Source organism: Macrosteles quadrilineatus, unplaced genomic scaffold (assembly GCF_028750875.1).
Source record: "Macrosteles quadrilineatus isolate MER2022 unplaced genomic scaffold, UCM_ALF_1.0 Scaffold_3__2_contigs__length_128488019, whole genome shotgun sequence".
Classification (NCBI taxonomy): domain Eukaryota; kingdom Metazoa; phylum Arthropoda; class Insecta; order Hemiptera; family Cicadellidae; genus Macrosteles; species Macrosteles quadrilineatus.
This window is the reverse complement of record NW_026542596.1, coordinates 61,998,098-62,013,574: the sequence shown is the minus strand read 5'-3', so window position 1 is coordinate 62,013,574 and position 15,477 is coordinate 61,998,098. Positions and strand designations below refer to the sequence as shown.

General features: G+C 34.2%; 1 protein-coding gene across 1 annotated transcript; it reads left to right on the top strand.

Moving 5' to 3' along the window:
* The first annotated feature begins 869 nt into the window (after positions 1 to 869).
* LOC128989249 (uncharacterized) lies at positions 870 to 10,429 on the top strand. The gene is made up of 6 exons (XM_054411123.1): positions 870 to 950; positions 2,277 to 2,357; positions 3,268 to 4,486; positions 5,338 to 7,518; positions 8,337 to 8,498; positions 9,132 to 10,429. The coding sequence occupies exons 1-6, from the start codon at positions 870 to 872 to the stop codon at positions 10,427 to 10,429; spliced, it is 5,022 nt and encodes a 1,673-aa protein (XP_054267098.1).
* Positions 10,430 to 15,477: the final 5,048 nt, after the last annotated feature.

Below are 15,477 nucleotides of genomic sequence, written 5' to 3'. Positions count from 1 at the left end.
GTAGTAAAGGCTAGCAGTGCGGAGTGTAGCTGCTGCAGTTGGATTAATGTATCTAAAATACTTAAATGCTACGGGTAGATTTCCCATCCTTATGGAACAGCTGAAGCCAATTTTATTGATAGTTCTGTCCGGTTTTCTGTAGATGTCGTTTTTGTTTACAATTTGTTTCTATTATTTTAGGGTTAGTTTCTCATTATTTGCGTCTCACTTTTAGGTTATATAGCTAGGGGACGAGTTGATGTTCATGATTAGATAGCTTGATTTGGCTAAACGAGAGTTTAAATGACTGAAATAACAAGAAACAAATTGTAAACAAAACACGACATCTACAGAAAACCGGACAGAACTAACAATAAAATTGGCTTAAGCTGTTCCACAAGGATGGGAAATCTACTAAGGGACTGTGTTTTATCATGTTCTATCAATGCTTAAATGCTAAGAGAAGGGTAGTATATATATATTTATGTAGTATGAAATTATGGAAAAGTGGTATGTCAATTGTATGAGCTTTATGCAAGCGCATACTTTGGTAACTATATCTCAACTCTAGAACCGTAAAAAGTGTATTACTATATCACTAGCTCGAAAAAAGTCGAATATATTTTATTCTTATTGTGGCCAACTTGGTTTAAAATCTAGAGTCGACTCAATCCAATTGGATTGTATTATGTCTTATGTGTTATGGCAAAACTAATACTAAAAAAAATGGCAAAACTAATACTGAAATAAAAACTTTGCATTATGCACATGTGGTTAAAAGTCACATGTTTGTGATTAACGTATCAACAATAGAGTTTTGTTTGTAAACATCTTGCCTCAAAAAATCGTTACTAGATGGAAATGTACTCAACAAAAAATCTGATATCATCATGAAAAGAGGACGACCACCAAATAAAGGTTTGAAGAAGTTGGGGAATTTCTTTAAAAGTCACAAAGCTGATGAAGACCAGGTAAGTTATAAAATATATACATTTATTAATTTAATTACATACATTAAATTCGTGTGGTATGTCATTACTAGCTTACACCACGAATACATAAATTGGAATATTTCTCTATAGCTCATTGTGTGAGGCACGTTAAAAAGTTGGATGACAATTTTTATGATTGGTACTGGTAGTTAAAAATTAAACTAATTAAAACTGATCCAGTACCTCATTATATATGATATCAAATAGGCCTACGGTATATGATTCAAAGAACATAACATTCTTTTTTATTTAATTACAAAGCTAATGGACACCCGGTTAGCCTAACCGTTATAGAGTCCAAACTAGATGAAAATGTGAGTTTTTTCCAATTTTGTACACATCATTATTAACATTGAAATAGTTACATATTTCGTTTAGGATGAATTAAAACAATTCTATAAAGGTAGGATAACTAAGGAATAAACTTATTTGTTTAATTAAAAAATTTGAATTCTTAACTTTTGCACAACTTACCGGTCATTATGGTTAAATAAATATAATGATGTCAGTTTCTCTAATAAATTTAAGTAGTTAGGCAAGCTCATGAGGAATTTAAAGGAAAGTTTTCAATACTTCAAAACCTGTAGATAAGAATGGTTTTGTATGAGCTAGGCCTATCATCTAATTATAAATTTGTAAAATCTAATATCATTCAGGAATTTGTTCTATTGAAGTAGCAAGAGTGTTTTAAGTAGAAAAGTTTGTGCCTTTTTCACCCAAACAATAGAGAAGCAGGCCGTAAGTTGAATGTGACATAGTGGGGAGACCGTCTTGAGCATTGTCCTACACACATATATCTTAGTGTCATACTTCGGTCCAAAAAGAGCTTCATATCACGGACACGAGTTCTGGATGGATCACTCTCAAGCAATCGGGTGGCAAGGTGGGGGGCCACGTTGACTAACCCTCCCATACCAGCCAGAGAGGAACTGGCTCCTGGTGGATGCCTTCATTACACGGTGTGGAAGACTCTAGATCGAATCAGGGTCGAGGTACCAAAATGCAAGACAAACATGCAGAAATGGGTCTCTTACAAGACGAAGAAAACGTCTTGTGTGCGTGTGGTGTTGTTCAGGATCCCGGCCATCTACTGATGTCCACACCTAGACCAGTCTTGCACATTTATTAGATGAGCTTTTACAAGCGAATGTCAAAGCCATATCGATAGCTGATTTCTGGACACGGAAAGTAAGTAAGTAGCATGTGGAGGAAGAGGTACGCTATAGGGTTAGTTACCATTTTTTACGACCCTTAGAAAGAAGCTTAAATTTACTTCCTTTGATAAAACATTTTTTTTTATTTCAGGTTGCTAAAGAACCTGAACCTGAACCTGAAGGACCTGAGGGGTCTGGTGTATGTGTCTTAGAAGTTCAATCTGAACAAAATGTGAGTTTTTATTATCATCTCAACCGTAATGTAAAATTATTCAAAACAATTAATTTATTTAGTTTATAAATATTATTTTGTGATAAATTAATAATAGGTACCAATAACCAATAAAAAGTAAGTAAACAGTCACCAATTTTACGATCATTGAAAAATTATAGCTTACACTTAGATAGGCCTACAATGAAAATTACCTTTTCAACAAGCATAAAAGACAAATATTTAAATTTCAGGTCACAAATGGATTGTGCGTGTTGAATGATCAATCAGATGAAAATGTGAGTATGAGTAACTATACCTGAACCGCATTGCTACGGTACTGTACAAATAAATAATTTTAAAAAGTTGAACCGTTCTTTTTGTGGTTAACTTAATTCATATTTGAAATAATAATTTAACTACTGTAGAAAGTATACTGTAGAAAAGTATGAATTTGGTTCAAACAGAAAAAAAAAATAATCTAAACACGCAAAAAAATCTGTCATTATTGTTATTGTATACGGTGAAAAATTGCATTACTGTACTCGATTTTTCGGATAGTGTAATTGCTTATGTACCTACCCAAAGACCGCAATAGAAAAGGTAACGTTTGCCCAAAGTAACCGTTGATGGTGGTTAGGAGGAGGATACTCATATATTTTCATGAATCTTTACTGTTGCTAGTAAACAAATAGAGCTACTGTTATTGTTTGTTGAAATTGTTATACATTTATTTTTATTTTCCATGATGATTAGTTATTCTTATTCTGGTATTGGAGTATGATAAGAGTATAACGCATTAAGTGTAGACAGGAATATATTCTAAAATTGACCAGGTGATGCTAAAATTTTTACTCTCAGTATACTAGGATACAAATGTTGCAGTATTACAAATTAACGCAACCTTGATACAGATTTTTTATTTGTACAGCTGATGACTTCCAACAAACCCATTAGATGTGCGAAGATAAGGGCTCTGGAGATAATTTCAGATGTAAGTGCTCAAATAAGTCAGTCTATGGTGGAAGAAAAGGTAAATTATGTTGAGCAAAGAAGAATGTCAGAAGACAGCCAGGTTCGTGCCACTCGCCTTGAGGAACAGCGACAAAGAGACACCAACCGCAGGGCTGCCGAGGAGGAGGACAAGCGAGCACGACGCCTCGAAGAACAGCGGCAAAGAGACGTCAACCGCAGGGCTGCTGAGGAGGAGGACAAGCGAGCGCGACGCCTCGAAGACCTCCGACAAGCAGCCACTACCCGCAGAGCCGCCGAAGAAGAAGACGAGCGTGTGCGACGCCTGGAAGAAATGCGGCAAGCTGCTGCTATCCGCAGAGCCGCCGAGGACGAAGACGAGCGTGTTCGACGGCTGGAAGAACTGCGGCAAGCAGCCGCTATTCGCAGAGCCGCCGAAGACGATGACGAGCGTGTTCGACGTCTTGAAGAACAGCGTCGTCGTACAGCTGAAATACGACAGAATTCTGAGCGTAATCGACTTCAATCCTATAAAGCTGCTGCCTCAAGCCTCGTAGAGTACAGCAATTTGGGAATGTTTGACATTGCATGTGTTCATTGTGGTGCTGTTCATTTTTTAAAAGAGAGAGTGCAGAACAGAATTCACCCTAATTCGTTTGGTGACTGTTGCCTTCATGGTCGCATTGAACAACCTGCGCCAGAGTTTCCCAATGAATTGGCATTGCTGTACACAAAACAACACAGACTAGCCAAACAGTTCCACGATAAAATTCGAAATATTTCTGCCTGTTTTGCTTTTTCTTCATTCAATGTTGCTGATGACAGGACTTTCAATAGTAAAGGTATTTATACATTTACTGCTGGTGGACAAGTGTATCACAAGTTAAATTTGGCGGCTCAGCCAGTCAGCAACAGTGAGGGTGATTTGGAAAGACCTAGATATGGCCAAATGTACTTCATTGACCCGGAAACAGCCGTTGCAGAACGTATGAATGAACCAATGAATCAAGGCGTCAATCAAGAACTAATACAGATTTTAGAGGAGGTCATGAGAAGTCAAAACCCATTTTCACAGGCTTTTATGATGATGAGAGAGATAGTTGAGGAAAACAATCAACGTGCTGAAGCTCTTGGTGTCCAACCACCCCATGTCCACCTCCTGTTTGCTGAACGTGCAGGTAAAATAATACTGTTTTCTCTAATCACAATTATTTTGTATGTTATTTGTAGTTGCTCCAAAAATATAAAATCAGAAATATAAAATAAACAGTAACTAAACATAAAAACTTATACAAACTTATCAAGTAAGATGTCTCGTGTTACTCCTCCATAAATGTGATTTACTCTGAAGGGAAATTTAATTAAAGGGTCGCCAAAACTAACGTTTTGCTGTAATCTCAGTACTAAACTCTGAAAACTTCCACATAAGCAAAAGCAAACGCGCCGTAGCCATTTTTATTTCCTTTCTCTTCTCTTCTCCGTAGCTACTCTATATTACATGTAAGAATGACTACAACAGCCTGTTAAAATAATAAAAACAAAACTTGTAATCTCTGCTCTTTCAGATGGCACCAGTTTAATTTGTCTATGATCATTAATAAAGTAGCTTTGAACAATTAAGAGTGCGGCATTAATTTTTTTGACATACCAAACTTTGTTATTAAGCGTAACGCAATTTATAAACTTGACATTTTTTCTGAATGTGGTTTTTATAATCAATAATTTCATCAAAACAACTTTATTGAAAAGAGGATTTTCGTACATTTGTATTTTTGAAGAGTAGTCAAATACTATCATTCATTTACTGGATTAAATGAACACTCTACAATTAATTCAGTCTTTTTTTATTTTTATAAATGAATAATCTTTAAACTTTGGCAAAACTATACGGGTATGTTTCAAGAGTAAAGTTATGTAAGAGAAAAATATGGAATGTACATTTTGTGTCATTTTTCTCTTAGAACTAAATAACGATTAAAGTTAAGATTTTTTGTTTTTCATATCATTAATTTATGATGTTTACTTTTAGGCGATGATCCCAGGCGATTCAACTCGCCAACTTATAATGAAGTTGCTGCTGTAATTACATTAAATGCAGACCAAAGCATCCCGGAAAATGAGATGGTTATTAAGGAGCGAGGAAAACACTTAATAACGCTCAAGAACATTGACAGCCGAGTAGAACCATTCACCTACCCTCTCCTCTACCCAAAAGGAACTTTTGGATTTACTGTAGGGCTTCCTCTTAAAACGCCTTATGCAAGCCGTGCACACATGACGAGGATGGAGTTGGCTCAATACAGGTTAGCCTTTCGTCCAGAACAAGCCAAGGCTCTTCCTCCTGAACCATTGCTAGAGGGGTTAGATCTAAGGTCGATTGGATTTAATGCTCTCCACTTTGGTGGTAGACTGTTTCAACAGTACGTCGTGGACACATACATCCGTGTTGAACGTGATCGTATTCAGTGGATCAAATATAACCAAAAGAAACTTCAAGCTGATCAGTATGCAGGAGTAACACATTTTCTAAATGAATTGGCTGAAAAGAAAAATGCTACAGTTGCTGAAAAATTGATTTTACCATCATCTTTTCCCGGATCAACTAGATATTTCACCGAACACTTTGAAGACGCTATGGCAATTGTCCGAAGGTTTGGCTCTCCAGACTTTTTTATCACAATAACGTGCAGTCCAACATGGCCAGAATTAAAAGAAGCTGCATGTATTGAGCTCTCTGATGGTTCTAAACTTCAACAGTTCGCCCAGGAAAGACCTGACATTGTGGCTAGGGTAGCCAAATTGAAATTTGACAGCATAGTTGAAGATATAAGTAAGAAACAGATTTTTGGGAAGTCTTCTGCTTTTGTTTACACTATAGAATTCCAAAAACGAGGATTACCCCACCTACATCTTCTTGTCATCATGGCTAATGAAGACAAACTCCGGTCTCCAGAGGAAGTAGACAGTTTCATTTCAGCAGAAATTCCTAATGATGACCCAGTTCTAAGGGAGTTGGTCCTCAAATGGATGATTCACAATCCATGTGGCGAACTTAATCCGTCTGCGTCATGTATGGAGAATAAGGGTGGATCTCCTAAATGCCGCTTTGGATTCCCCAAAGCTTATCAAGAGTTTACGTCAATTGTTGACAACAAAAAACCGAATTACAAGAGACGGTATGACCCACAACTGGATCCAAATAACCCAGAATTTTCTCACGTCCATGCGGTGTACCGCAAAAACAGTGATGGACAAAAAGTTACACGGGACAATAGACATGTTGCTCCATACAATGGTTATTTACTGAAGAAATACATGTGTCACATAAATATCGAGTATGTTGGTAGTGTTAGAGCCGTTAAGTACCTCTATAAATACATTTATAAAGGGCATGACTGTGCAAATGTAAAAATTGTTGAAAATGTGGCCCGAATAATGTATAATGAAGCAGAAACATTTGTTGAGGCACGTTATATTTCGCCCCCTGAAGCATGTTGGAGGCTGGCTGGAAATGAAATCCAAAGGAAAAGCCATTCGGTGCAACGTTTGGACATCCATCTAGAAGGTCAGTACCGTGTGGGAAACATGGAACAGACACAAGAAGATGTAGCGGACACTGGCCTGAAAGGGTCCACCTTAGAGGCGTACTTTAAACACAACTCTAAGCTTCACATAGAAGAAGAGAATGGGAATGAAGTAATCTACTACTTCTACTGGCAGATGCCAGAAAAGTACAAATGGTTAGGCAAAACAAGTGAATGGGTGGTACGACAGCGAAGCTCAAAAACTATTGGAAGGATCCACACCGTGAACTTGGTGGCCCAACCTGAACTTTATCACTTGAGAATGCTCCTCTTTCATACCAAAGATGCCAAAAGTTTTGAAGACCTTAAATTTGTAAATGGGACTGCCTATTCCACTTATAAACAAGCATGCCTAGCAAAAGGCCTTACATATGATGACCAGCAATGGATTGATGGGCTGCGGGAATCCGCTTTGTCAAAGATGCCGAGTGTCATGAGGACACTCTTTTGTCAAATCTTGATTCTCGGATCACCAGAAAACCCTAAACGTCTCTGGGATATGTTTAAGGACGAGTTGGCAGAAGATTTTCTTAGAGAAGCAGAGATTTCTGGAACCCCTCTAGAAGATGCTTACAACAGAGCATATAGAATCATAGCTTACAAGCTAAATACTGAAGCTACAGAAGGTAATAATAAACTTATAAATATTACTTATTACAAAACTTAAATTAAGTTTATTTTGGGTGTATACCCCTTCAAAATTTGTAATATATTTATTTATATTTTATTTTCAATGATAATATCTTTCTCTTAAACTGACAGCGAATAGGTTAGCCATGCCGATGGTCGATGAATGTTGTCTATTGGTCTACCAAAGTTAAATATCAATCTTTAGTGAATTCCTTCAACATATCATACATAATACCATATCAATATTCAATTATTTTAATGTCTTTAAAAGTCATTTCAAAATAATTAACAAAGATGGTCTAATACAGTCCTTACTATTATTTATTAATCACAAATTTATAAAAAAACAGATGATTTCAGAACCAAACCTTTGCAGATATTTGTATAACAGTCTTTATAAACTAAACTAAAATATGTTAATTTAATATAAAAAAAGGGTTGGAAATTAGTGTGTGTTTTAAATAAGAGAGCACAAACCCCATTTAATCATATTATTCACTCATGAATAATACATTCATGACACACATTATTCTAACCATTGTTGTAAACAGTACTTTAATTTGGGAGATATCGACCTTGAAACATACATAATTGCGGATCTTCCAGCAAAATAAATCGTCTTAATAACAAACATTTTGAGCCTTTGGGTGGAGATTGATCACCTATAATTACTCCCAATTATTTACCCAAATTCTTTCAGCTTTATTAACTTATCGTTATTTGTGATGTGTTACAAAAACTTTAATGACACTTTTTAGAAATTCTTAACACTTAAACGTGCTTATTTTAGGACGCAACTTCCGTTTTTGAGTAGAGAACTATGGAATGGATGATATTAACGACTTCGAGATGAATGAGGAGGTTTTTAACGTTGGGCAATCTCATGCAATTGGCCATCGCCTCTACAACAAACTCAATGATAAGCAGAAGGAATTTGTTGATGCTGTCATCCAAACACTTGATGATGAGAGTTCAGGTACAGTACACTGTTAATAAACTGAGAAATTCAGGTGCGAGAATACCTAGGATACCACTAATAGCATTGAACATATGTTTTAGCAATTCCATTTAACCAATGTTAAATAATGTTTATTTTCGGGCCAAAAACGTCATTTGTTGATGTTTATGATCCATACCGGGTATTTTTCTAGTAATCGTGTAGGATACCAATAACCTTGAATAATAGGGAGGTTACTTCAATATTTAGAACAGTATGTTTTGAAACTATTTAAATAATGGTCAAGCCTTTTTTTATTTACAAGTAAATGACATAGTTAGTTATCAAAATACAGTTTCAGTTTTGAAATAAAACACATGGTTAACACATATTATTTGTTGCAAAAAAAAAGAACAAAAAAAAACAGAATCCTACTGCATCAGCTTTTAGAAACCCGCAGACTTGGATAATATAAGCTAGGATAATAATGAAGTTAACTGTAAATTGTACATTTTTGTTTTTAATCAATGTCATCTGATTTAATTCATTTTTTAGCTTCAATTTTGTATACTATCTTTCTTTATACTATTCAAACAATGTCACCAGTTTTAAAATCCTGACAGTAACAAAACATAATGTTGTGATAGTACACATGAATTGATTTGTTTTCAGGACCAAAATGTTTCTTCCTTGATGGACCTGGAGGTACAGGGAAAACATTTGTCTACAATACCTTGTACCACCTCTGCCAAAGTCGAAACATCATTGTTAAATGCATGGCATTTACAGGCATTGCATCCATACTTCTGCCAGAAGGACGCACAACCCACAAGACATTTGGTCTTAAAGTTCCTTTGACTAATGATTCAAAATCATCAATCAAACGTGGATCTTCAAAATTCAAGGAATTGGAAGCAGTCAACATGTTCATGATGGATGAAGCACCAATGCTTCCTAAATACGGACTTGACTGTATGGACGAGCTCCTTCGTGATCTAGGTGACAGAAACTCCCCATTTGGCGGGAAAATAATGATTTTAGGAGGAGATTTTCGACAGTGTCTACCGGTCCAGCCAAGGGCAAATCGTACCGAACTTCTAGACCTTTCCATCAAGAAAAGTGTTCTCTGGAGGTACTTCAGGGTTTTCTCTCTGGAACAAAATATGAGAGTTGATGCGGAAGAGGAGTGCTTTGCTAGGTACCTACTGAAACTTGGAAATGGAGAGCTTGATACCAACGCTGATAGTGAAATTGAACTCCCTAATGACATCATCACTAATACTAATGACATCGTTAACGAGATCTATGGAGAATGTCTCTCCGACAGAAACTTTGAGGAGATGAAGGATCGAGCAATTCTTGCACCCCTAAACAAGGACGTCGACACAATTAACAACACCGTTATCAATTTAATTCCTGGAACCGAGACCATTTATAAAAGTTACGATTCAATTAAAGATGAACCAGAAGGTGCCTTAAAGTTCCCCCCAGAATTCCTAAACTCTATCGAGATTTCAGACCTACCACCACACCAGCTCAGACTAAAAAGTAATACCATTATCATGCTCCTTCGTAACCTTGACGTCTCAGAGGGTCTGTGCAATGGCACTAGACTGATAGTTACAGCACTCTGTCCTAACATAATAAAAGCCAAGATCATCACTGGTGAACACTCTGGCCGAGACGTGCACATACCGAGAATCACCCTTGATTCATGCAAGTCTCAGCTAGGGTGTTCACTACAAAGACACCAATTCCCTATTCGGCCAGCCTTTGCGATGACAATACATAAATCGCAAGGGCAAACATTTAAATATGTCGGCGTCGTGCTACAAACGCCTGTATTCATGCATGGCATGCTATACGTTGCATTTTCAAGGGTAAAGCGTAGAAGTGCATTGAAAGTGGTGGTACCGCCAGAAACAGGTGGTCGCACACGCAACGTAGTGTGGACCGAAGTTTTTAATTGATGTGGTTCGTGCATTTGAGAAAAAACTTTTGTTATATTATGAAATTCTATTTTTCTTGCACTATTTTTCATTTGTTTTGTTGTAAACATTTTCTTTGATAGTTCGTTTTATTAAAGGTATGCATTGTACTGTATCAGATGCAGGGAAGTTCTTTACTTGCTCTGCTCTTTAGGGATACTTTAAATGTATTGAAATATTTGGGAATATTTCATTTTCATATAATAATCTTATATTCTTATGTGAGCAATGTTTGCTTGCAGATCAAAAACAGCAAGGTCAAAGGTCGGGGTACCGCAGGGTTCGGTTATGGGCCACATTTTGTTTTTAATTTTAATTAATGACATTAGTTTCAATTTAGATTGTAAGTCAACAATTTATGCTGATGACACCTCTTTACTTGTTAGCCATAGAGATTTAGATTGTATGGAAAATGTTGCCAATTCTGTTTTTAAAGATGCTGAAGAATGGTTTACAGTAAATGGATTGTTTTTAAATTCTAAAAAACACAGAGAATATTGGTGACCTTGAAAAAGAATCATGAAAACCATCAATTTGTTCACGATTATGAAAATTTTGTAACATTACTTGGTATAAAAGTAGACTGTAAGCTGTCATAGTCTGACCATATTAATTTTGTAAATAATAAATTGCCCAGAGTTGTACATTTGTTTGTTAATAAATCTAAAAAGACATGTTTCCAGTAAATACTTGAAAATGGCATATTTTGCTTTTTATGAAAGTGTTATCTGGTGGATAATCTGGAGTAACGGAGTTGGAATTAAAAAAATTTTAATCAAACATAAAAAGCTGTTAAGAGTTTTGCCGGACTCAGAAAGGTTAGCCCGCTCCAGGCCACTTTTTGTCTCATCGGGGACCCTGACTATTGTACACTTGTATATTTTAGAGGTATTGATGTTTGTCAAAATTAATTTAAATATGTTTTCTGTCAGAGAAAAAATACATGATCATGTAACCAGATTTAGGAAAAAATTATATCAACAAAGGTTTAGGTTAAGTAAATCAATGAATTATCATGTTAATTTAGGTGTAAAATTTTTAAACAAGTTACCATTGACTTTTCAGAGTTTTCTCAAAAAAGCATTAAATAGAATGTATAATTGGTTACAATTGAACCCATTTTATACATTGGATGAATTTTAAAATATTAAAATAGAGTCTTCAAGCCTAGCCCAATTTTAGATTTTAAACATTACATGGTTTGTTGTGATGTTAGCTCAATTTAATGTTGCTTGTTTATCAATGTGAATCAAATACAACTGTTTATTGAAAAATTTTGTAATTTTGTTGAATGTCTAATAAATGTCTTATTATTTCTCTTATTTGCTTGTATGTATAATTTCACAAAGTACTTGAAAACGGCTTTGACAACAGCCTTTAAATGTTGGAAATAATTTATTTCTAGCCTAAAAACGTAATTGACGACCACCAACATCTAAGGCAAATTCGCATTTCACTATACAACTCAATATAACAATATACAAATTTAACATTTGCCACAAGGGCTGCTAAGTAGTTATGTTGGTTGAACAAAATAATAAGTAAAAAGAAAAACAAAAGACTTGTAACATATTGTGTTCATAATAAGCCAACCACAGTATACCTACAATTTACAGTACAAAGGGAGAAACATCAGTTGTTACTATTGAGCAAAGATTACACTAATTTATCTATATAGGGGATATTTTCCCTTATATATTGATTAATTTTCAGTGTAATCTTTGCTCAATAGTAATAACTGAAGTTCCTCTATATGAGGTTTTTGCCATTGACTGAAAATAAAATAATTTGTTGTGGATTGTCAGGTTAAATTTTCCATCATAATAAATGGAAATTCCACTTGAAGTTAAATAATTAAGTGCGAAATTAGTTGTAAATAAGACTTGATATTGTGAAATCCGTGAATAAGTTAAAGTCATATTGTGGTTTACCTGTTTTAAAGTAAGTTTTGAGTTAATAAAAGTAGAATGAATATTAAGAGTTTAAGTTTGTATCAATTCCTTTCTTTCAGTATAAGTTTACAATAATGAGTATTTACATAGTAACCAAAAGTAAAAACACTAGGAAAATAAAACACAGCTGGCCTAAAGATATTGCTTTAGCAACACTTAAGTTGCCTTTATATTGCTTTTACAATCAAAATCAACTATACCGAGCCATGGCTCGGTCCCCCGGTACTGAACATTATAAAAATGTAAAATATTTATTTTGAAAAGTTAAGTAGTATTTTGGAATTATTATTTTAATTGGGCCAAATGGTAAAAGTAGTGATTGTTTTAGATAGAAAGGTATTTCGGGTTTCAATGTTGGTTTACGCTTTTGATCAAAATGCCAGGAAAAATCGGAGCATATTTACCAAAGTTTTTATGCCTACGGACATTTATATGGTCAGATTGACAAACGGTGTCTTTGGCTTCATTAGAATTTGAAACGGAAATTCCTCTCGTCCTTACCTACCAACCTAATTAATCTTACAATGTATATTATGATAATAGGTACATCCCTTATTGGTATTTTCCTTAACATTAAAATATTATATAGATTTAATTTTGATACTACTTTTAGCTTCTGCCTTAAGCAACGAATTTAGAAATTATAGCCTAGATTTAAGTATTTAAAAAGCCATGAAATACCTAACTTGCTAGTTTAATATTTAGCTTATTTGTGACATTTTCATTACACAATGTAACAAGCCAAAGTCATAACCGTATTGGTAATTGCAATTTTATTTAATCATTTTGTCACTTCTTTAACACTGCGAAGCACCCTGAGTATTTCAAACAAAATGATATTGTATCCATTGAATGAAAAATGTTGTACTATTAACAATTAAAGTACCGGGGGACCGAGCCATGGCTCGGTATAGTTGATTTTGATTGTAAAAGCAATATAAAGGCAACTTAAGTGTTGCTAAAGCAATATCTTTAGGCCAGCTGTGTTTTATTTTCCTAGTGTTTTTACTTTTGGTTACTATGTAAATACTCATTATTGTAAACTTATACTGAAAGAAAGGAATTGATACAAACTTAAACTCTTAATATTCATTCTACTTTTATTAACTCAAAACTTACTTTAAAACAGGTAAACCACAATATGACTTTAACTTATTCACGGATTTCACAATATCAAGTCTTATTTACAACTAATTTCGCACTTAATTATTTAACTTCAAGTGGAATTTCCATTTATTATGATGGAAAATTTAACCTGACAATCCACAACAAATTATTTTATTTTCAGTCAATGGCAAAAACCTCATATAGAGGAACTTCAGTTATTACTATTGAGCAAAGATTACACTGAAAATTAATCAATATATAAGGGAAAATATCCCCTATATAGATAAATTAGTGTAATCTTTGCTCAATAGTAACAACTGATGTTTCTCCCTTTGTACTGTAAATTGTAGGTATACTGTGGTTGGCTTATTATGAACACAATATGTTACAAGTCTTTTGTTTTTCTTTTTACTTATTATTTTGTTCAACCAACATAACTACTTAGCAGCCCTTGTGGCAAATGTTAAATTTGTATATTGTTATATTGAGTTGTATAGTGAAATGCGAATTTGCCTTAGATGTTGGTGGTCGTCAATTACGTTTTTAGGCTAGAAATAAATTATTTCCAACATTTAAAGGCTGTTGTCAAAGCCGTTTTCAAGTACTTTGTGAAATTATACATACAAGCAAATAAGAGAAATAATAAGACATTTATTAGACATTCAACAAAATTACAAAATTTTTCAATAAACAGTTGTATTTGATTCACATTGATAAACAAGCAACATTAAATTGAGCTAACATCACAACAAACCATGTAATGTTTAAAATCTAAAATTGGGCTAGGCTTGAAGACTCTATTTTAATATTTTAAAATTCATCCAATGTATAAAATGGGTTCAATTGTAACCAATTATACATTCTATTTAATGCTTTTTTGAGAAAACTCTGAAAAGTCAATGGTAACTTGTTTAAAAATTTTACACCTAAATTAACATGATAATTCATTGATTTACTTAACCTAAACCTTTGTTGATATAATTTTTTCCTAAATCTGGTTACATGATCATGTATTTTTTCTCTGACAGAAAACATATTTAAATTAATTTTGACAAACATCAATACCTCTAAAATATACAAGTGTACAATAGTCAGGGTCCCCGATGAGACAAAAAGTGGCCTGGAGCGGGCTAACCTTTCTGAGTCCGGCAAAACTCTTAACAGCTTTTTATGTTTGATTAAAATTTTTTTAATTCCAACTCCGTTACTCCAGATTATCCACCAGATAACACTTTCATAAAAAGCAAAATATGCCATTTTCAAGTATTTACTGGAAACATGTCTTTTTAGATTTATTAACAAACAAATGTACAACTCTGGGCAATTTATTATTTACAAAATTAATATGGTCAGACTATGACAGCTTACAGTCTACTTTTATACCAAGTAATGTTACAAAATTTTCATAATCGTGAACAAATTGATGGTTTTCATGATTCTTTTTCAAGGTCACCAATATTCTCTGTGTTTTTTAGAATTTAAAAACAATCCATTTACTGTAAACCATTCTTCAGCATCTTTAAAAACAGAATTGGCAACATTTTCCATACAATCTAAATCTCTATGGCTAACAAGTAAAGAGGTGTCATCAGCATAAATTGTTGACTTACAATCTAAATTGAAACTAATGTCATTAATTAAAATTAAAAACAAAATGTGGCCCATAACCGAACCCTGCGGTACCCCGACCTTTGACCTTGCTGTTTTTGATCTGCAAGCAAACATTGCTCACATAAGAATATAAGATTATTATATGAAAATGAAATATTCCCAAATATTTCAATACATTTAAAGTATCCCTAAAGAGCAGAGCAAGTAAAGAACTTCCCTGCATCTGATACAGTACAATGCATACCTTTAATAAAACGAACTATCAAAGAAAATGTTTACAACAAAACAAATGAAAAATAGTGCAAGAAAAATAGAATTTCATAATATAACAAAAGTTTTTTCTCAAATGCACGAACCACA